Genomic DNA, 23126 nt, shown 5'->3' on the forward strand with positions numbered 1-23126 from the left:
GTTGTGAGAGCCACAAGACAATTTATATGTACACATGGGAGAAACAGCTCTAGTCTTTCTTTCATTTTTTGGTGAAGGAGTCTCACTGTGTTGCCCAGGCTGGTCTTGAATTTCTGGGTTCAAGTGATTCTCCCACCTTGGCCTCCCTAAGTGCTGGGATTACAGGCGTGAGCCATCACATGCAGCCATATATTTACTTATTTATTTATATATTTTTAGAGACGGGCTCACTGTGTTGCCCAGGCTGGAGTGCAGTGGCGTGATCAGAGCTCACTGCGGCTTCTGCCTCCTGGGCTTCATTCCAGGCTTTTCAGGTCCAAGCTCAGTACTTGACTGCAGTCAACGGCTTTGATAATCAAGTGTCTCTGTCAGTGGTTCTCAAAATGTGGTACCCAGACTGGACTGGCAGCATCAGCGTTACCTGGAAACCTGTTAGAAATGCACATCCTTGGGCCCACCCCAGACCCATTAAGCCAAAAATTCTGAAGGTGGGGCCCAGCCATCTGTGTTTTCACAGGCTCTCCAGGTGATTCTGATGCAGGCTCAAGTTTGAGAGCCACTGAGCTCTATATTTTGCAGACATACATTTACAACTATGCATGTGTGGGTTTGTATTCTTTCACAGAAAGAGGCAAGAACTTTTCCTTTTCCAACGAGAGCAAATCCTTGTTGGGAGTGGCTGTCCCCACTGGCAGACAGTATTGAAGAAGGTAGATGAGACCTGAAAGTCCCCTTGAGTATGCTTTCCACTCAATGCTAATCCGGCTTCCTGCATGGGTATAGTTCCACAGCCATGATTTGGATGTTGATGGGTGCTGTGGGTTGTATGTAGTCCAGCTGTGTCAAAATCGTCTCGTCCCAAATCATCTCGTCCTGTGTTTCAAGGCTTTTTTTTTTTTTTTTTTTTTTTTTTCTGGAGACAGAGTCTAGCTCTATCACCCAGGCTGGAGTGCAGTGGCTCAATCTCGGCTCACTGCAGCCCCCTCCTCCCAGGTTCAAGCAATTCTCATGCCTCAGCCTCCCAAGTAGCTGGGATACCAGGTGCACACCTCCACGCCTGGCTAATTTTTGTATTTTTAATAGAGATGGGGTTTCACCATTTTGGACAGGCTGGTCTCGAATTCCTGATCTCAGGTGATCTGCCCGTTTTGGCCTCCCAAAGTGCTGGGATTACAGGCAGAGCCACTGTGCCCAGCTATACTGAAGGTTTTATAAACTGTCTTTGGCAAAGAAGGCTGTTGAGAAAGCCTCTTCCAGATGACTTTTAGTTTATCCCTCGTAAGCAATGGCCCACTGAAATGACGGCTTTCTTCCCGCCAGGATGGGCCACTCCCTGGGACAAACTTTGTACTAGGCTTCTTCCAAACCACAAGAGCCATTTCAACAATTTAGTTCAGCATTGCACCATGAGGCAGGACAGAAGTGCACTGGCAAGGGCGGACCTGTGGCCAAGTCAGGGTGACCTTGGGAGTGAGGTCACTGGAGGAGTGGGAGGTGAGCTTGGGACTTGAGAGATCAAGCTATGTGTAGCTTAAGGAATTCAGGTGTGGTCCCCTAAATGTATAGAATTCACATTCTTATGTGTATAAGGTAAAGGGGTAGGTAGATAGAGTACCTGTGTGTGTATGTGGGTAATTACATATATAGCAATATCTATGTTAAACTCCTAACTTGTTAGCCATGCATAAAAGGCCTGTGGCCCTAACCTACCTTTCCAAGGTGGTTTTCTCTCAGCTTTCTCATATATGCTGCATGCAAGCCAAGCTGTGTGACTAGCCGGGCTTTCAAGACATCCAAGCTTGACCATACCACGACCATTTATCATCACGCTTTTCCCTCCCTCACCCAAACTCACTCTCCCTCCTCCTCCTCTTATTTCCTGAGGCTGAATTCAAACGCGACCTTCTCCATGAAGCCTGCTGTGACCCCCTCTGCAGGTCCCCTGGAGGAGATCATTCCTCCAGCTCTATAACCTCACATCACTTCACACCTCTCTTAGTGTTTATCAGCCTTACGTTATAATAACTACGGCTATTTCTGGGTTTCTCCTTAGCTCGTGAGCTTTTTGATGGCATTCTCCATTTCTTATCCCTGTGTAGTCTCCAAAGTACTCAGCCACTGCTTGGAGTTTAGTATATTTGTCCTGTGAGCTAATAGCTGCCACATCACACAGTATGCTTAAACTCAAAAGACAAAAAATATATATAATCAAGCTGTGGAAAACAACTTGATGGTTCCTCAAAAAGCTGACCATAGGATTACCATGTAACCCACCAATTCCACTCTCAGGTGTATACCAAAATAATTAAAAATGGGCATTCAAACAAACTCTTGTACACAGGCATTTAGAGCAAGCAGTCACAATAGCCAAAAAGTGGAAATAGCCCAAATGCCTAGCAGTGGATGAATGGATAAAAAGAAGTGTGGTCTATCCATACAATGGAATATCATTCAACAATGAAAAAGAATGAAGTGGCAGAGTTCAGTGGCTCATGTCTGTAATCCCAGCCTTTTGGGAGGCTGAGGCAAGAGGATCACTTGAGGCCAGGGCTTGGGCAACACAGGGAGACTCTTTCTTTACAAAAAACCAAAAATATTGGCTTGGCATGGTGGTGCACACCTATAATCCCAGCTACTCAGGAGGCTGAGGTGGGAGGATCACTTGAGCCCAGGAGGTCGAAGCTGCAGTGAGCTATGATCACGTGCCACTGTACTCCAGCCTAGGTGACCGAGTGAGACCTTGTCTCAAATCAAATGAGTGTATTGATGCATGCTATAACATAAGTGAAACTTGAAAACATTATGCAAAGTAGAAGCCAGACATAAAGTCACATGTGATTGTGTTTATATTAAATATCCAGAATAGATAAATCCATAGAGGCAGAAAGCAGATTATTGGTTACTAGGGACTGGGAGGAGGGAGATGTGGGAGGGACCACTTAATGGATATAGGGTCTCCTTTTGGGGTAATGAAAATGTTTCAAAACTAGATAGCGGGGATAGTTGCACAGCATTGTGAATGTACCAAATGCCACAGAAACGTTCACCTTTAAATGGTTAATTTCAGTTATGTAAATTTTCTCTCAATTAAAAAAAAAATAGGCAATGGTATAAAAGTATTCCCCTTTCACTTTAGAGAAACTGAACTGATTTTTATGGAATGATGTAATATTTTATCCCAAATATCATCATATCCTAGGATCGATTAAGTATTGGTTTTATTGTCATGGCAATTCCTTCCCCACTCCCACATCACCCTGCCGAGGGCCTGCTGCTACTCACCTGGTAGCATCAGGTCTCACCAAATGCAAGCACAGCTCCCCTCTTAAAGCAGGACCCACCTTTCAGCTTCCTGTTCCTGTGTCCAGGCGCCCCAGAGAAGAAGCTGGCACTCAGGCTCCATGGCTGGCGTGGCAGAGCCCATTGCCAAGGATGGGTTTTTCTGTCTTTTATCCAAGGTGTCCTGCTGGTAAAAACTGACTTTGTTATCCTGGAAGATATTCCTTTGTTTCAGAGTAGATAGGTCCAGTGCTTTCTTGGACGCCCCGTCCCCATTTTCCACTCACTCCTGCTTGTATTCTCAGTTCATAGGCTGAAGCCGGCTGACATCAGTGTCATTGGGGCCCTGGGTGACTCTCTCACGGTAAGTGACCCTGATACAGAAGGGGCAGGAGGGGAAAAGATCTTGAGTAATATAAGAACCTGGAGAGGAAAATAAAGAGAGGAGTTCTCACTGCTGGCTCTTAGATGTTGCCATCTCGGGTCCTGATCTCCAGCTCCTCTCCATTGCCTGGCCCATCCTGGCATTCAGCAGCATTCCCTAACCATCATGGATTCCCACCTCCATTCTGGTCTCATCTTCCTTCCGCAGTGCCGAGATGGAGAGAGCAGGAAGTGGAGGGACCCTAGGGGGAATGTGGGTCACAGGAGTGACCCACCCCAAGTCACACAGCTGGTCAGTAGTGGGGCAGGATTGGACGAGGTCTCCAGACCATGGTGTAGAACTCCTTCAAGGACCCAGCGCTTTGTTTCGTCCATGTAGAAAAGCTAAGGGAAGGTACCAAGAAGAGGGGCAAAGAGATGTTGAGACAGGAGCAAGGGCTGATGGGGCAGGGAGGTGGCGGGGGAGGGGGGAAGACGAGAGTCTGCGGAAGAGGTGGGGAGCCCAAAGATGCTCCAAACTCCCTCTGCATCTGCCCCATGGTGACACCCCAGACCCTGCAAAGCACTATCCACGAAAAGCAGAACCAGGCCCTTTAAGAGCCTGGGGGCTAGGGGTCCCGGAGCTTTCTAGACACAGCTTCCATTCAGTAGCCACTCATCAGAGTCCAGCTGCTCTTCCCTGGGCCAGTAGAATACAGGGTCTGCAGCTGAATCCTCCCCTTGAATGAGCAGACACCTCTCATGTCTATGGCCTGTCACAGTGATGCCATACCACATAGTGGGGTATATCCTCATGACAAAATCCTGAGGTACGACTTTCTTAAATTCAGCCAGTAAAGGCTGGGCCCATGGCTCACATCTAGAATCCCAGCACTTTAGGGGGCCAGGGTGGGAGGATCACTTGAGGCCAAGAGGTTGAGAGCAGCCTGGGCAACATAGTAAGACTCCATCTTTACAAAAATGAAAAAAAAAAAAACAACAAAAAAAAAACATAGCTGCGCATAGCAGCTTATATCTGTAAGCCTGGTGCTTTAGAAGTCCAGGGCAGAAGGAGACCAGGAGGTCAAGGTAAGCCTGGGCAACATAGCAAGACCCCATCTCAAAAAAAAAAAAAAAAGAAAGAAAGAAAAGAAAGAAAAAACTAACCAAGCAGGGTGGTGAATGCCTATAGTCCCAGCTACTCGAAAGGCTAGGGCTGGAAGATCACTGGAGCCTAGGATTTCAAGACTGCAGTGAGCCACGATGGTGCCACCGCACTCCAGGCTGGGCAACAGAGCAAGACCCTGTCTCTAAATAAATAATTAAGGCAAATGAAGCTGGGCAAGGTGAAGTGGCTAAGGCCACATAGCTTGTAAGTGCTTAAGCCAGGATCAGAACCCAGGGATCCCGACCCTGAGTCTGGGTCCCTGTCCCTGTCCTGTGGCAGCCTCCTCCATGGCCCCTCCGCCACTCTTCACCCCAACGGCCTGACTGTTCCTAACCTCCCAGGAAGGGCTGGCAGGCTGGGCGTTAGCGCTGATACACTGCTTATCACCGGGCCTGACATCACCTCCTCCGAATTCCCTGGTCTCCTTGAAGATACTCTCAGAACAAGGGGTCATCACATCTCGGCACAGCTGCTCAGGGATTCCTAGGGAGGTAGCACTTTGGGTATGAACCTGCCTGGCAGGTAGCAAAAGAACTGGGCACCAGAGAGCAGGGATCACACCTGCGAGGCCTCTTGTGGAGGCTAGCCTTCACCCCCCACTGCCTGAGAGGCTGGTCTCAGCACGCTCCTCAAAACACTCTGCTCAGAAACAGCGTGCTTTAGGCAAGGGGCACACACCTGGAGAGTGCCCACATTGTGCCTTCTCCAGCTGATGGTGGGCACATGGGGTTTCATATTATTACTACATTTTAAGCTGTGCATAGGTGAGATATATTGGTATAAAATGATAATATTTCCTTTTATGATATCCTTCATAACTTTGTTAAAAATGAGAAAAACAGGACCCTGAAAGGTATCCTTTTGAGAAGTTACAGTCTGATTTCAAGAGCACTTTGGCTAGACAAGTTTCGCTTGGTCTTGGTCTAGGCAGGGTTTCTTAGAATGAAGCAGAGCTGTGAATGGCACCAGGCGTTCCCAGGGGCCGCTCTTCTGAGAAGGCAGGAGGCACATGGAGACTTGGTGCCCTCTAGACCCTAGATCCTAGAGAGCGCCCGGGCAGTCCCAGCCGGCATAAGAACGTAAACTTTCTGGCAGGCCGGCCGAGGAGGGCCGCTGGGGAAAGCAGAGAAACTCATCCTCTCGTTGTTCCGTCTCAGGCAGGCAATGGGGCTGGGTCCAGACCCGGAAACATCTTGGACGTCTTGACTCAGTACCGCGGCCTGTCCTGGAGGTGAGTGAGGGTGTGGCAAGGCCCCAAAGACCCCTTCATTGCAGAGCAAGGGAAACCCACTGAGCATCCTAGAAAACATCGCCCTAAACAGAGGGATGGGCCGCTTTGTTCTTTACTATGACAGACTTCTGGGTTTCATTTGAAAAAGATATTCACCAGCCTCCTCAAACCGCTGCATTGCCCAAAACAGTAGCTGAGCCCTGAGCCAGGAGTCTAGGAGAGAAACTATATAAATGGGTTGGAAATGCTCCTCTGGCCTCCATTTCTCCCTCTGTGATGTGATCTCAGAAGGAGGCAGTGGCCCGAGTGATGCACAGATCATTGCCTTTGGAACCAGTGTTGTAACGGAGCCCTGACTGCCCAGCCGTTTGCCCAGCTTCTCCATGTCTGATGCAGAAATAACGTTACTACCTAAGCACTGTCTGAGGACTAGAAAGAATTTAAGTGGCCAGCACAGTGCTTGGCACAAAGTAAGTAGCTGGTAGCTGGCATTGTTATTATAGGGCATTTATTTGACAGATGAGGAAACAAGGCTCAGAGAGGGCAAGTAGCTTGATCGAGATCACACAGCCAGATGGTAAAAGATCACAAAGCAGAGCAGATGTTTCCTGGCCCCTACCAGGGCATTCCCTTATCATGCCTCGCTTTGGGCAGGCTTATTTCTGCTCTGCATGTGAGCACCTCTGCCGCAAGCCCGGGCAGGCTCGGTGTTTCCGCACCTGGAATCTGGCATCTCCATTGGACACCTGCTTTAACCTGAGTGCCGAGTGTCTGGCATCCTTCCTCACGTTGCTACACAGTTAAAAGCCAAACATTTGGGAAACCTTTTAGATGCTCCTAGACACGCTCGTGGAAAAGCAGGGAATCCAGTCCACTCTGGAATGCTGCATATTTTCCTGCCTACAGACCCATGTAACTTTGATCACCTTGGAATTTTCCTATTGGTTTGGAAGTTGGCTGGCTCTCTAGAAGACACCTTTTAAAAACGGCTTTTCCAAGCCAAACAGGAAAAGAAAAAAGAATAAATAGAGCAACTTTTGAAAAACGACATTTACACGAATAATAATAACGCCCGCTGCGGTGGTTAGCTGGGAAGGGACCGGCAGAAGAGGGACTACTTCCCGTTTGAAAGCAGGGGTGCAAGGAACCAGCCTAGCTCCTCCGCCCCAACATCTGCAAAAATCAGCCCCTGTTTAAAGCTGGCTTTTCGTTTGGCTGTTCCGGCCTATGGGGAGGGGAGTCGTATTCTGGTTTGCCTTCCCGTTTTTCTACTGAACTGATGGGGAGATGGGCCAGCTCCAAGGCCCCCCCCCCCAGGCTGTTTCTCGGGAGACAGGCGTTTCTGCTGCTGTCTGACGGGTCTCGGCATGGCTGGCATTTTAACCTTTCGCTTTCTTTCTTGGGCCCACGATACAGCGTCGGCGGAGATGAGAGCATCAGCACCGTCACCACCCTGGCCAGTGAGTGCGCGGCGGCGGCCGGGCGGGCAGTTTGGTTCGGGGCGGCCCCTGCGCGCTTCCCGCTCCCCCTGCAGGCGGCGCGGGCCTCGGGAGGAGCCCCGGCTGCGGGAGCGCGTTGCATACAGCAGGGGGCGCTGCCTCCCGAACCTGCCGCCCCGCTCCGCTCCGGGGACGACAATCTCGGCGTGGAGGGCGGGGCGGGGGTTTGGGGCGGGGCCCGGGGGCGGGGCAGTGTCAAAGAGACACCGTCTTTACCAAGGAAGGAAGAGAGTAAAGCGTGGGGGGTGGAAAAGAGCTCAGGCCACATCTTAGTGCAAGTCATCAAAAAGTGATTCAACAATCCGGCATGAGATGAGCAAAAATAAAGAAAAGTGATTCAAGAAAGAAGAAAACCCGGGTCTGCGGCGCCTGCCTTTCCGAGCAGATCGCCCTTGGGAGAGGCATCGATCCAGGCACCTGGGATCATATTTTCATGCCTAGAGACCCATCTGACTTTGATCACCTTGGAATTTTCCTATTGGTTTGGAAGTTGGCTGACTCTCTAGAAGACACCTTTTAAAAACGGCTTTTCCAAGCCAAACAGGAAAAGAAAAAAAGAATAAATAGAGCAACTTTTGAAAAACGACATTTACACCAATAATAATAACGCCCGCTGCGGTGGTTAGCTGGAAAGGGGCCGGCAGAAGAGGCACTACTTCCCGTTTGAAAGCAGGGGTGCAAGGAACCAACCTAGCTCCCCCGCCCCAACAACTGCAAAAATCAGCCCCTGTTTAAAGCTGGCTTTTTGTTTGGCTGTTCCGGCCTATGGGGAGGAGAGGCACCGCTGCGCGTAGCCACTGAATTGCGGGGTTGCTTGTAGGAACCGCTGCGTTTGCAGGAGGAGGCGATGAAGTTACCGTGTGCAGGCTGTGCGGACGCAGCCATCTTTGGAGCTCAACACTTTTCCTTAATTTACTTGCCTACCAACCTGCTCGGAATGCCTTTTTTTTTTTTTTTTTTTTTTTTTTTTTGGCAGAGTCTTGCTCTGTTGCCAGGCTAGAGGCTGGAGTGCCGTGTCGCGATCTCAGCTCACTGCAACCTCTGCCTCCTGGGTTCAAGCGATTCTCCTGCCTCAGCCTCCCGAGTAGCTGGGACTACAGGCGCATGCCACCACGGACCCGGCTAATTTTTGTATTTTTAAGTAGAGACGGGGTTTCACCACGTTGGCCAGGATGGTCTTGATATCCTGACCTTGTGGATCTGCCTGCCTCGGCCTCCCAGAGTGCTGGAACTACAGGCGGAATGATTTTTTTAAAGCCTGACTGTATTCTTGTTTTAAATTCTCCCCCGTGCATGCACATCTCCGTGCTTGTTCTTAAAGTATGCAAGCGATAAATGTTTAAACTCAATTCTTCTCCTGGAATCTTCTGGCTGATAATTTTGCCTGAGAGGTATTTGATTGGTCCCATTCTCGTTTACTTTCCTGGTACATATCCCTTTGTAACATAGCTTTAGAAGCTAACAACTTGAATTTGAAGCCACCAAGACTTGGATGATGGGGACATCATAGCTTAATCTCCACATAGGCAGAGCTGAGCTGGGCAGACTTCACTTACCTGTTTCGGTTGTTTGTAACCCTGTTGAATTTACGTAGATGCAGTTCTGTGCCACAGGCACTCCCTGCCTTCTTTACATCTAGATCTACCCATGTGAGCGATAAGTCAGTTCCTCTATTGCTAGGAGATGGTTCAGGGTGCTTCTGTGAGTGTGATTAACTTGGCTGTGGGATGGCCCAATGTATACAACAGCTTTCTGGGCTCTCTAATTCCCATGCTCGTATCGTGGACACGATGATTGGATATACTTCACCTCTTTTACCAAAGTAATTTACAAAGAATTGAGACTTTGTCACCCCTCAGGTGGATGACTCCCCAGAAATGGAATAGCAGCCGTTTAGATTCTTCTTGCTAGAGATGTGAAGACCATTTGATTGTAGGGGGAAATAACCATATGGAAATGTGTTAGAAAACTCCTAAGAATGTAAGGGCAGAACAGAATCCCTGTCCAACCCCCTGTTCAATTTAATCCAGTAAATACTCCAGTGCTGGTGCTTGGGAAATAGGAGAACAGTGTCCCGATGACATCACCCAAGTCTCTTTGGCTGTGTGTCTTCCTATAAGATGGACACATGACTAATATTTACAGATGTGTACAAAGCTTAGGGGAAAATAAACATAGAGGCTGTTGACCCGATCTTCTGAAAAGGAGCTTCAAGAATTAGAATTCAGGTAAGGAAAGGGGAGAGAATGTTCCTGGCAGAGATATCTGCCTGTGCCAGCAAGCTGCTACCCTATCCAATTGTGTGTTTCCTCCCTGTGACATTCCTGCTAAGTAGCTGGGTAAACTGTGCTGAGTTCCATCTACCTCCTAGGGAACCTACCACCTCCTAGGACAAACCATTCCACTTTCAAATCGCTCGGGTGATTTCACAGTTCTTCTGTTGAGTAGAAATTGGAGCAATTTCCGTTTATTAGCATCATGTCCCCAAAGCCTGAAGGAATGAGTCCAGTCCGTCTGTGTTGGTGAACCTGCAGCAGTGCTGGGTTCTAGAAGCACTCCGCTGGATGCCATGGAACCCTTAAGTCCTGGCTACTACCCAGCCAGTTTCTTTCTCACATCCTAGTGGACTGAGACGGGGGCAAGCGTCCCATGTTGGAGCTGAGAAACCAGCCGTCCTCAGCAGCTACGTGACTTTGAACAATTCTCCAAGCTTGTGTGAACTTTGTTCTATTTCTAATTCAGTCCATAAACATTTATTGAGCATTTTATGAGGCCCTGAGGTATATATAGACCCTGCTCTCAGGAGGGCTCAGTCAAGTTGGAAGGATGAAAAAGTGAAAAGTGGGGATCCAGTTGAGTAAAGGCAATTAGAATGCATGAGATTGCAAAGTTCAACAAAAGTGACAAAACTTCAGCTAGGCTGGCAAAAGGGAGGAAGACTCAAAATCAAGAATGAAAGAGGAAATACTTCCAACCATATGGAAATAAAAAGGATTCTAAAAGAACAGTATTGGCCGGGCACGGTGGCTCAAGCCTGTAATCCCAGCACTTTGGGAGGCCGAGGCGGGTGGATCACGAGGTCGAGAGATCGAGACCATCCTGGTCAACATGGTGAAACCCCGTCTCTACTAAAAATACAAAAAATTAGCTGGGCATGGTGGCGCGTGCCTGTAATCCCAGCTACTCAGGAGGCTGAAGCAGGAGAATTGCCTGAACCCAGGAGGCGGAGGTTGCAGTGAGCCGAGATCGCGCCCATTGCACTCCAGCCTGGGTAACAAGAGCGAAACTCTGTCTCAAAAAAATAATAATAATAATAATAAAATAAAAGAATAGTATGAACAATTGTATGCCAATAAATCAGATAACTTAGATGAAAAGGGCAAATTCCTCAAAAGGCACAAACTACTGAAATTGACTCAGTTAAAAGTAGAAAATCTGAATAGATTTATAACAAGCAAAGAGATGGAATTAATAATTTTAAAACTTCCAACCAAAAAAAGCAAAGACTTTTTCTGGCTTCAGTGGTGAATTCTATCAAACACTGGTATCAATTACCAGTTCTTCACAAAATCCTCTCAAAAACAGAAGAGGAAGGAATACTTCACAACTCATTCTGTGCGTTTTACCCTGCTAGCAAAATAAGACAAAGTCATCACAAGGGAAGAAAACTATGACCAGTAATATTATGAATATAGACCCAGAAATCCTATGCAAAATACTAGCAAACAAAATCCAACAATATAAAACAATTATACCTCACGACTAAGTGGAATTATCCCAGGGATACATGGTTAGTTTTAAACCTCAAAATCAATTAATGTAATATTCTATGTCGATAGGATAAAAGACAAAAACCAGATATCATGGTCATCTCAACGGATCAGAAAAGGTATTCAACAAACATCTACCACTTCACAGTAGAAACACTCAACGAAGATTGGACGCAGTGGCTTATGCCTGTAATCCCAGCACTTTGTGAGGCCTAGGCGGGCAGATCACTTGAGGTCAGAAGTTTGAGACTGGCCTGGCCAACATGGTGAAATCCCATCTCCACTAAAAACACAAAAATTAGCCAGGTGTGGTGGTGGGTACCTGTGGTCTCAGCTACTTGGGAGGCTGAGGCACAAGAATCTCTTGAGCTTGGGAGCCAGCGGTTGCAGTGAGCCAAGATTGTGCCACTTCACTCGAGGCTGGGCAACAGAGTAAGACTCTGTCTCAAACAAACAAACAAAAATTTAAAAAACACTCAACAAATTAAGAATAGAAGGAAACGTCCTCACTCTGATGAAGGGTATCTTCTAAAAGCCCACAGCTGACGTCATAGGCAATGGTGAAAGATGGGATGCTGCCCCCTCTCTCTAGTTTCAGGAATAAGACAAGGATGCATGCTCTTGCCACTTTCGTTGAACATCATACTGGCCATGGCAGTTAGGCAAGAAAAAGAACAAGTACCATGATTGGAAATAAAGAAATAAACCACTTCTATTTAAAGATGACATGATATCATACAGAGACTATCCCAAGAAATCCACTAAAAAAATTAGCGCTAATAAATGAGTTCAGTGATTGCAAGGTACAAAGCAATATATAAAAATCAATTATAATTATTTATACTAGCAGTTAGCATTGCTAAAATCCTAGAACGAAATGAACAATTCCATTTATAGTAGTATCAAAAATAATAAAATACTTAGGAATAAATTTAGCTAAAAAAAAAAAAAGCATCTCTTAAGGTCACAAAACATTGCTGAAACAAATTAAAGACCTAAATAAATAGGAAAACATTTGATGTTCATGGATTGGAAGATTTAATATTCTTAAAATGATAATACTCCTCAAATCAATCTACAGATTCAATGTGATCTCTATCAAAACTCCAGCTAGCTCCTTTGCAGAAATTTGCAAACTGACCCTAAAATTCATGTGGAAATTTAAGGGACTCAGAATATCCCAAGAAATCTGTAAAAAGGACAAATTCGGAGAATTCATACTTCCCAATTTCAAAACTTAATATTATAAAGCTATAGTAATCAAGATATGTGGTACTAGCTTAAGGATAGACATATCAACCAATGGACTAAGATTGAGAGACATTAAACTCTCATATTCATGGTTAACTCATTTTCAGCAAGGATGCCAAAACTACTCAAAGGGGAAAGAGTCGTCTTTTCAATAAATTGTGCTGAGACAACTAGGTAGTTACACGCAAAAAAAAAAAAAAAAAAAAAAAAAAAAAAATGAGGTTGGGCTCCTACCTCACACCTTATACAAAAATTCCCTAAATGTAAGAGCTAAAACTGTGAGAAGAAACTATAAGAGCAAATATTTATGATCTTGAGCTAAACAAAGTCTTCTTAGATATACCACTAAGAGCACAAGTGGAGAAAGAAAAAAAATTGATAGTTTGTGCTTCAAAGGATATCCAATCATATATCAAAGAATGTAAAGATGACCCAGAGAGTGGAAGAAAATACTTGCCAATCCTATATCTAATAAGAAACTTGTATCTAGAAATTATAAAGAACTTACAACTCAATAATAAAAAGACAACCCAATTAAAAATGGGCAAGGTATCTGAATAAGCATTTCTCCACAGAAGATATACAAATGGCTAGCAAGCACATAAAAAAATACTCAACATCAGTAGCCATCAGTGCAAATCAAAACCAAAATGAGTTACCAGTTTACATCCACTAGCATGGCTAGAATAAAAAAATGATAATAATAAGTGTTGGTGAGAATGTGGAAAAATTGACGACCTCATAAACTGCTGGTGGGAATGAAAAATGGTGCCAACTGCTTTGGGAAAAGTCCTGGCAGTTCCTCAAAAGGTTAAACTCTGTTTAACCTTTTCCATTCTTAGATATATATCCAAGAGAAATCCACACAAAAATTTGTACACAAATGTTCATAGCAGCATTTTTCATAATAGCCAAAATGCGTAAACTCCAAAGCCCCATCAACTGAAGAATGAATAAATAAAATGTGGTATATTCACACAGTGGAATAGTATTCAACAGTAAGAAGGAATGCAGTACGATGCATGCTATAACACGGATGAATGTTGAAAACAGTATGCTAAGTGAAAGAGGCCAGTCACAAAAGGTATATTGGCGTATATGGTTTCATTCCTATGAAATGGCCTGAATAAGTAACACTACAGAGACAGCATAGATTTGTGATTGCCAGGAGGTTGGAGGGAATGGGGAGTGACTGCCAGTGGGTACTGGGTTTCTTTGTAGGGTGATGAAAATGTTCTAAAGTTGATTATGCAGCGATGACTGTACCGCTGTGTGAATATACTGAAAGTTATTGAACTGTACACTTTAAATTGGTGAATTTTTGTGGTAAGTGAATTATATCTCAATAAAGCTACTATATATTTAGAAAAAAAAAAAAAAAAAAAACAAAAATACATGAGGAAAGCATGTAACCCAGACTCACATTTCTTCAACAATAACTGATGAGACACCTGTCATGTGCTGCCTGTGGTGAAGGCAGCTGAACACTTTCTTCCCATGAGTGAAGGTTGGGGTAAGAGTAGGGGCTGTGGAGTGGGGACTCTACTCCCCAACATCCACCAGTGCTTATCAAAGGAACTTGAAGATTGCTTTGCAGTAGTCCCTAAGCGTGTCTTTTTCCCTTGTATTTGCAGACATCTTCCGGGAATTCAACCCATCCCTGAAGGGCTTCTCTGTTGGCACTGGAAAGGAAACCAGTGCTAATGCCTTCTTAAACCAGGCTGTGGCAGGAGACAAAGCTGAGTGAGTAGGGGTGACGGGGGCAGTGAACAGCACGGGTCCTCTGGGGACCAGGGGTGGGCTTGGCCTAAACTGAGTTTATGGCTCTCTTGGAGGTGTCCCAGAAATCTACAAGCCTACCCTGACACCTACCCCCAGAAACTAGTCACAGTAGACTGTGGTGCCAGGCATATGCTCTGAGCAGATTACTTTGCCTGTCTGTAAATCTCACGTAAGACATGGGCCATAACTGGGCTCACTGCATCCCAGTTGTCACTGCTATGCCACTGCTGTTTCGGGGTCCTGCTCTCCCTCACTTCCTCAGCTGTACCTTTCAGGCTCTAGACTCTGTATCCTTCCTGTGTCCCAGGCAGAGCACCAGCCCTGGGAGGGGAAGCCCTGGGGGCGGGCGCGGTTTCCTCCCTGGCCTCTCTGAGCCTCAGACTCTAAGAGGTGGGGCTGGTTAGGAACCTCTCCCACAGGGCGGTTGTGAAGCTCAAATGCCGTATTAGATATGAACGTTCTGGCGAGCTGTAAATAGTGGACACATGACACACGTTGGTCAGAATGGTGATCCTGGCAGTCATGCAGTAAAGTGGCAGGGCCACCTGGGGGAAACATCAGTGGGCACAGCCATCACGGTCGTGGTCCCTGGGCACAGCCAGGTCAGTCCTCAAGAGCTGGCAGGTCGACTTTCCTAGGTCCCATCCCTCCACTGGCACTCCAAAGCCTGAGTGTTTCTTGGGGTTTGCTGCCTGCTCAGAGAGCAAGTGAGTGCTATACTTAATCAAGGAAAAATAAATAGGAAGACTCATTCTTTTTTATACTATTTGTATTTATAATTTTTATTTCAACATTTTTTGAGGTACAGGTAGTTTTTGGTTACATGAGTAAGTTCTTCAGTGGTAATTTCTGAGCTTTTTGGTATACCTGTCACCTGAGCAGGGTACAACATACCCAATATATAATCTTTAATCCCTCATCTCTGCCCCCTTCCTCTCTGAGTCCCCAGAGTCCATTATATCATTCTTGTTTTGTTTTTTATTTGTTTTATTTTTTTGAGACAGGGTCTTGCTCTGTTGCCCAGGCTGGAGTACTGTGGCACGATCTCAGCTAACTGCAACCTCCACTTCCCAGGTTCAAGCGATTCTCCCACCTCAGCCTCCCAAGTACCTGGGATCACAGGCACATACCACCATGCCAGGCTAATTTTTTTTGTATTTTTTGGTAGAGATGAGGTTTCACCATGTTGGCCAGGCTGGTCTTGAACTCCTGACCTCACCATATCCAGGCCAACATCTATGATTTTTTGACGTTTTAATTATGGCCATTCTTGCAGGAGTAAAGTGGCATCTCATTGTGGTTTTAATTTGCATTTCCCTGATAATCGGTTCTGTTGAGCACTGTTTCATGTTTGTTGGCTGTTTGTATATCTTCTTTCGAGAATTGACCGTGCATGTCCTTTGCCCAATTTTCGATGGGATTATTTGTTTTTTTCTAAATCCTATTTTTAATCACAAACATCACACTACCATGTAGCCTAAGCTCATGTGGTTTGGTTCCTAGATTTCCTGACATCCTTCCAGCTCTCAGCACCATCCTGAGACCATGAGCCACCTAAGGAGCTTTCTCATTCATTGCCATTGGGAAAGGGGGCACAGTATCCAAAGTAACAGCTAATACAAAGCCCAATAGGTCTTATGATGAATTCTGGGGCTTTCTTTTCCTTTTGATGGGGATAGAGTTAAAAGGCTACAGATTTACTGCATTAATTTCTTGGCTTACTTTAATAGTAGCATAATCTTGCTTTTTCCAAGCATACGTGGGCTGGTACTATGAGAGGAAAGACTGGTAAGTATGATTAGGTCAGGGAGGTATCCAAGAATAAAACCTTAGAGTCAAGAGCATAAAAGTAACCAAAATGGCCAGCGCGGTGGCTCAAGCCTGTAATCCCAGCACTTTGGGAGGCCGAGGTGGGTGGATCACGAGGTCGAGAGATCAAGACCATCCTGATCAACATGGTGAAGCCCTGTCTCTACTAAAAATACAAAAAACTAGCTGGGCGTGGTGGCGCATGCCTGTAATCCCAGCTACTCAGGAGGCTGAGGCAGGAGAATTGCCTGAACCCAGGAGGTGGAGGTTGCAGTGAGCCGAGATCACGCCATTGCACTCCAGCCTGGGTAACAAGAGCGAAACTCCGTCTCAAAAAAAAAAAAAAAAAAAAGAAAAGAAAAAAAGTAATCAAAATGAATGTGATTCATATGGCCCTGGGTTTCTATCCTTGCACTGCCAGAGGCCTTGGGGCTCTTTCATGCAAGCAATCCAAGCACATCCTGGGTGGCAGGGAAAAGTTGGGGATTATTCCTGCATTAGAATTGAAGAAACTATAGCACAGAGAGGCCACATGGCCCGAACAAATGCATCAACTTGACCACATAGTCTGGCCTTGTGCCCTGCAGGCTTCATTCCAGGTCTGCCAATGGCCCTCATGCAGATACATCAGTGCCCCATTTACAAGGCAACTGTGTTCTGCACAAGAAACATGAGATGAACAGGGCAGAGGGTGACTCCCATGTTTTACTGATGATAAAATTGAGCTTCGACAGGGTGCAGTGGCTCACGCCTGTAATCCCAGCACTTCAGGAGGTCAAGGCAGGTGGATCATGAGGTCGGGAGTTTGAGTGCAGCCTGACCAACATGGCGAAACCCCATCTCTATTAAAAATACAAAAATTAGCTGGGCATGGTGGCACGGGCCTGTAATCTCAGCCACTCAGGAGACTGAGGCAGGAGAGTCTCTTGGACTTGGGAAGTGGAGGTTGCAGTTAGCAGAGATCATGCCACTGCACTTCAACCTGGGCAACAGAGCGAGACTCCATCTCAGGAAGAAGAAAAAAAGGACAATAGTCACACTGAGAGTTACCCCCTCCTATGCACAGTGCTCTGGCCTTCCCCAGCACAGCTACCGTCCCACCCCCATCCCACAGTGGAGCCTGAATGGGGAAGAAGCTCTGTGATATGGCCTTCAGCCTATTTTCCTGCAGGAGGCCCACACTGGGCCTTCCTCCACCATACATTAGATTGTTGTTCTCTCTGCCAAGTGCCCCTGCCGGTCTCTGCTCCTCACAGCGCTTCCTCTGGTGTGTCCCTGCAGGAATTTGCCTGTCCAGGCCAGGAGGCTGGTGGACCTGATGAAGAATGACACGGTGGGTCTCAGGGGGCTCCAGGTGGGACTCCCTGGGATGGGAAGTAGGCAGGAAAAATCCGTGGATACAGAAATCAGCTGTGGATTGAGGGGTGGTGGGGAGCTCAGCTTGGGTTTCTTGCAGGCACATCTGAAGCCTGAAACGCTGCTCCTCTGGAAGGGGGATTCCTACTCATTCGCTCAGTGAGTTAGCTGCTGAAATTACGCATCTATTGTGAGTCAGGCATCAGGCTGGGGCTGGAGATATATAAAAGAATCAGCCCAGTCCTGTCCTCAAGGAGCTTGGAACGGGAGAGCAATGTGAAGAATCAAATTAGGAAACAGTCGGCCTGTGCTCCATCAAAAGGGCTCTGGATAAGACGGGTTGGGTGCAGAAGGGACAGGCCCCTCTGCTTAGGAGAGTCAGGGGAGGCTTGAGAAGGTGCTGTTCGGCTGTTACTCTGTGCACATGGCCCATAAGAGAGCCCTGCTCTGCAAGGAGCAGTACCAAAAATAAAAGTAGAGGAGATGTTTGAGCTGCATGTTCTGAAAGACGAATATGAAGTTCTCCCTTAAATGAAAGCAAGGGTCTCAATTCAGAGGCTTTTTACAGCAGTTGCCAGGTGGGCAAAATCATTTAAAAAGGAAGCTTAGGATGAGTTATGTAAAACGGAATGTATACTGAAGCCTGCTATCAGAGGTTTTCAGGGTATTTCTACCCTTAATGGCAAACTTTTCTGGATCTCGTTCTCACCTTTCTCCTTCCACCCTGTTTTGGAAGTGTGGATCACAGAAGCAAAGCTGTGTAAGCCTGGGGCAATATAAGAGGCTGTGAGGGCCACGGCTGCCCTGGGGCCATGATTTATGGACTGTGCATAGCTGCACCCCTCCACACAGCCCTGTGACTTCACATACTTCTCCAGGTCCCCCTTGGAGGAGACAGATCCCAAAGGTGCCCAAATCTTTTCACAGCATGTGCTTAGAGCTGCCACCTTGCTCTTTACCCAGCCTCTCTGGCTTGACTAGTTCACGGGCGGAACTATTCACCAGTGCGAGTACTCCAGATTTGGAGAGCTCTCTCCTTAGGAAAGGTGGTCCTTTCTCCCTTAAGGCAAAATTAGAATCCAGGATTTCTAGATTTTGGAACACACGTTCCTTTCCCATGGCCAGGACCAGCTTCCTTATCCCCTCCCCACTTCCTTGCTCTGCTGGAGATGGAGGAACAGAGCTCGGAGGGCATCTGTACCCACTCCACCAGCACACCTGGAAACTGTGACCTGTGTGCTTCTGTGTGTGGACAGAGTTCAGTAATTCCACCTAAAATAAATGAACCATTAGCACCTATGATCTCAAGACCCCAGAACCAAGGAATGGAGAATATGGAAGCCCACGAGATACTCGGGTGTGTGAGGACCCATCTCTTGTAGTGTCAAGCACTTTGTGTTTAGCTTGACTTGACTCTGGGACAAGGTGCTTACTTGTGTGCTTCCTATTCATTTCAGAGGATACACTTTCAGGAAGACTGGAAGATAATAACCCTGTTTATAGGCGGCAATGACCTCTGTGATTTCTGCAATGATCCGGTAAGTCTCCAGGCCGCTTACTCCAGACTCACCCCCCAGAGAGGGGATTTTCACAGCTCCATCGCTTGCTCCACCCAGGAGCAGTTGCAGCTAACTTGGGACTCAGGCTCATGGTTTGTCTTAGATCCAGCCTGGCATGAACCCTGAGACCGAGAAAGCATTCACCTCCAGGAAGCAATTCAGCTGGACAAGCAGGATTGGTTACAAGATTGATCCTGATTCAGTTTCCTATCAAGGGAGCCCGATCATATCATTCTAAAAGCCAAGATAACACCCAATGACCTTGAAAAATCTTGCCCATATTCACAGAGAGTCACGGGTTAGTTCCTTTCTCCAGTCTTTGGCGGCCTTGCCCTCTCCACCTCTATACTGTCGCTTGTGTGGGAGAGGTGATTTCCTGCAGGCATTTGGGCAAGCTTCAGAGCCAAGTCATTCTGAGCTGGTGGGAAACCCAAGATCAAGGCTGCTGCTCCATGGGTGCTTCATGTCTTCATGGAAGCTGTTTCTGAGCTGACAGAAACCCGACAGGCCATACCCACTAGCCTCCCACCCATGCCTATGCCAGGAATGTACTAGGAGCGAAGCAGTGATGAAGGAAACACAGGCCCTATCCTCAGGAACTCGCACTGCCAGTGGAGAGACACAGGCACTTCATCACGGCATAAGGAAGACATCAGGATGTGGTCGTAGGGATGCACAAAAAGCAAAGTTGGCCGGTCGCGGTGGCTCACGCCTGCGGGCAGATCACCTGAGTTCAGGAGTTCAAGACCAGCTTGGCCAACATGGCGAAACCCCATTTCTACAAAAATGGAAAAATTAATCAGACATGATGGGCGGGTGCCTGTAATCCCAGCTACTTAGGAGTCTGAGGTGAAAGAATCACTTGAACCCACGAGGCAGATGTTGCGATGAGCCGAGATCATGCCATTGCTCTCCAGCCTGGGTGACAAAGGAAGACTCTGTCTCAAAAAAAAAAAAAAAAAAAAAAAAGGCAAAGTTGCTGTGGGAGCCTGGTGGGTAGGGAAGGGGGTTGTTAGATTTACATAGAGCAGGAGACTTTCCAACTGGGGCTTAAAGATGAGTAGGTTTGTAGGTAGAAAGGAGACCAGCAGAGTGAGGTTTAGGCTATCTTGCTGTAGCCTGTGATCACCGACCTGGAGGGATGCCCCAAACCCCTCACAATCCACTTTCCTGGCATCCCAGTCACCAGGAGTCAGGAGTTTTCAAGCTGTGATCTGAACGGCCCAGAGGGGAGCCTTGGGGCTGCTGGTGGCCCATGGGGAGGTGGCACCCTGGGCCCGTCCCCTGCTCACCTTAAGTGACACAGCTTTGATATAGTCCATACAGCAGGGCTCTTGGTTAGATTTCAATAAGAGGAAGAGTTCCACTACTGAAAAGGCTTTAAAACCACAGATATCAAGGTCAGAAGAAACAGGTAAAATGTATCTAGGCTTGGTGTGGCAGGTGTTTCACGAGACCCTCTTCCCCTCCATTATTGCCTCGATTTGTGTAGGATATGGCTCCCCAGACACCGAGGCTCCAGGAAGAAGAGATCAGACCATAGGACAGAGGCTGCTCAAGTTGCCGGAGACCTTAGAGCTCATCTGCTCTGACATCCCCGTGTTAGAGGGGCCCAGAGATGCAATGCTCTGGCTCCAAAGCTAGCGGATGTGAAGTAGACCCAGAGCTCCACGCAACAACAACAAAAGGCATTTCCCTGAGGGCCACAGCCATGACAAATCTGAGGATCGTGGGGCTGGCATCCAGGCTGGGGCCCCAGAGACAAACACTAGATTTCAATATTGCCTGCTGTGACTGAAAGACAGTAGGAAGGGGACTCTGGCTGGGTGCAGTGGTTCACACCTGTAATCCCAGCACTTTGGGAGGCCAAGGTGGGTGGATCACTTGAGCCCAGGACCAGCCTGGGCAACATGGCAAAACCCCATCTCCACCAAAACAAAAATTAGCCAGGCATGGTGGCACGTGCCCATGGTCCCAGCTGCTTGGGAGGCTGAGGTGGGAGGATCGCTTGAGCCCAGGAGCCAGAGGTTGCAGTAAGCCTTGATCACACCACTGTACTACATCCCACGAGACAGAGTGAGACCCTGTCTCAAAAAATTTAAAAAAGAAAAGGAAAGAAAGAAAGAAAAAGAAAGGGACCCAAGGGAGAAAGTAGCCCTGTCCCTAGAGAGATTGGGTGACAAATGGTGTTCAAGGGATACTTCCTCTTCCCGCAGGTCCGCTATTCTCCCCAGAACTTCACAGACAACATCGGGAAGGCTCTGGACATCCTCCATGCTGAGGTACGGAGGCTGCATCTTAGACCTCAGGCCTGGCCTAGCCTGGGGGAAGCTCTGGCGTCCTGGGGAGACCTGCAGGTCACCTTGGTTGCGGATCTCAGCTCAGATGCCTAGATGGGGAGCAGGGAGGGGTGGGGGAAGTGGATGGGGGTGAATGGAAGTCCCTAGATCTGAAACGTGAGCAGGAAGAGCAGGCCCCACACCCAGGTGAGAGCCGGGAGCTGCCCAGCCTCATCCTCTTGGTGACCGATTCTGCCTTTTCTCAGGTTCCTCGGGCATTTGTGAACCTGGTGACGGTGCTGGAGATCGTCAGCCTGAGGGAGCTATACCAGGAGAACAAAGTCTACTGCCCAAGGATGATCCTCAGGTCAGACAGACACTTCTCCCCCATTCCCAAAAGGGCAGTGTCACCCTTAGCAAGTTCCCTGGAAAACCCAAGGGCAGAAGTGTGAAAGGACTGTGGCCACCCTGTCTTCTAACCTAGAGAGGGCTAAGAGGAGGATATCCCAGGAGTTTTCAACCCTGGCGTAGGCGTCAGCCTACCTCACAGTGGCATGGAGAACTACCCCCGCACTCCTCCTATGTTGCCATGGCTGCCACAAGGCACCCGCCAAGCCTCCAGAGGAAAGAGCAAAATGCTAGGATTGGAGCCAAGCTGTGTGGCTGAGGCCCGAGGAGCACCCAGGCCACTGCTGGGACCTACTTCCAAGTGTGCCCGCAGCTGCCCTGCCCCTCCTAGAGGCCCATCTCTAGGACAGGGGTGCCTTTGGTTGTTATGGGTGTTCTGTGTAAGGCATTCACAGATATACAGCTCCTGTCGCTTGCCAGAGAAGGAGGTCAGACCAGAATCAGCAGAGTCCAGAGGACGGAGTCCTGCCCAGAGAGTAGAGAGCGCTGGTCCTGAGAGGATGTCTTCACCCCTCAGCCTCCAGAGTCAGACAGAGCTGGCTTCCCCGTCTAGTACAGGCTGAGCATCCCTCATCCGAAAATCGGAAATCTGAAATGCTCCAAAATCCAAAACTTTTTTTTTTTTTTTTTTTTTTTTGAGATGGAGTCTCTCTGTGTCACCAGGCTGGTGGGCAATGGCTCAATCTCAGCTCACTGCAGCCTCCGCCTCCCAGGTTCAAACAATCCTCGCACTTCAGCCTCCTGAGTAGCTGGGATTACAGGCGTACCACCATGCCCAAATAATTTTTGTATTTTTAGTGGAGATGAGGTTTCACCATGTTGGCCCAGGCTGATCAACATGGTGAAACCTCAGGTGATCCACCCTCCTTGGTCTTCCGAAGTGCTGGGATTACAGGCATGAGCCACCATGCCCGGCCCCAAATCCAAAACTTTTAAAGTGCTGACGTGAAACCACAAGGGGAAAATTCCACACCTGACCTCACGTGACAGGTGGCAGTCAAAACACAGGTACACAGCACACAGTTTATGCAGCATCCCCAAAAAGCCCCCTTCAGCTGTGATCACTGTCTTTCCTGTGCATGCCCAGATCCTGCAGCTCAAGCATGCCCACAGAGGGCAGCAAAGTGGCACATGTGCAGGCTGGATGCTCCAACAACAGGTTCCCCATGATGGCTCACGTGGGGCCAAGACCTGCGTGCGTTACTCACCATAGTTTTGCTCATTCTCCGTGTCGTAAAGATGTGGCTGAAAATGATAGTCATAGGGTAATGCAAATATTCCAAAATCCAAAAAAATCTGAAATTTGCAATGCTTCTGGCTGAAAGGATTTCAGATAAGGGAGACCCAGCCTGTATGACACATCTCCAGGACC

At 47.5% G+C, this 23126-nt stretch overlaps 1 protein-coding gene across 1 annotated transcript in view; it reads left to right on the forward strand.

Moving 5' to 3' along the window:
* Nucleotides 1-23126, forward strand: part of PLB1 (phospholipase B1) — a 140467-nt gene that overhangs the window by 53559 nt on the left and 63782 nt on the right. Inside the window, 8 exon segments of the mRNA XM_074394601.1 lie at nucleotides 3585-3643; nucleotides 5968-6041; nucleotides 7458-7501; nucleotides 14196-14304; nucleotides 17434-17485; nucleotides 18966-19046; nucleotides 21284-21349; nucleotides 21613-21713. Coding sequence (XP_074250702.1) covers nucleotides 3585-3643; nucleotides 5968-6041; nucleotides 7458-7501; nucleotides 14196-14304; nucleotides 17434-17485; nucleotides 18966-19046; nucleotides 21284-21349; nucleotides 21613-21713 — 586 coding nt within the window.

This window comes from Saimiri boliviensis, chromosome 1 (genome assembly GCF_048565385.1).
Source record: "Saimiri boliviensis isolate mSaiBol1 chromosome 1, mSaiBol1.pri, whole genome shotgun sequence".
In the NCBI taxonomy this organism is placed as follows: Eukaryota; Metazoa; Chordata; class Mammalia; order Primates; family Cebidae; genus Saimiri; species Saimiri boliviensis.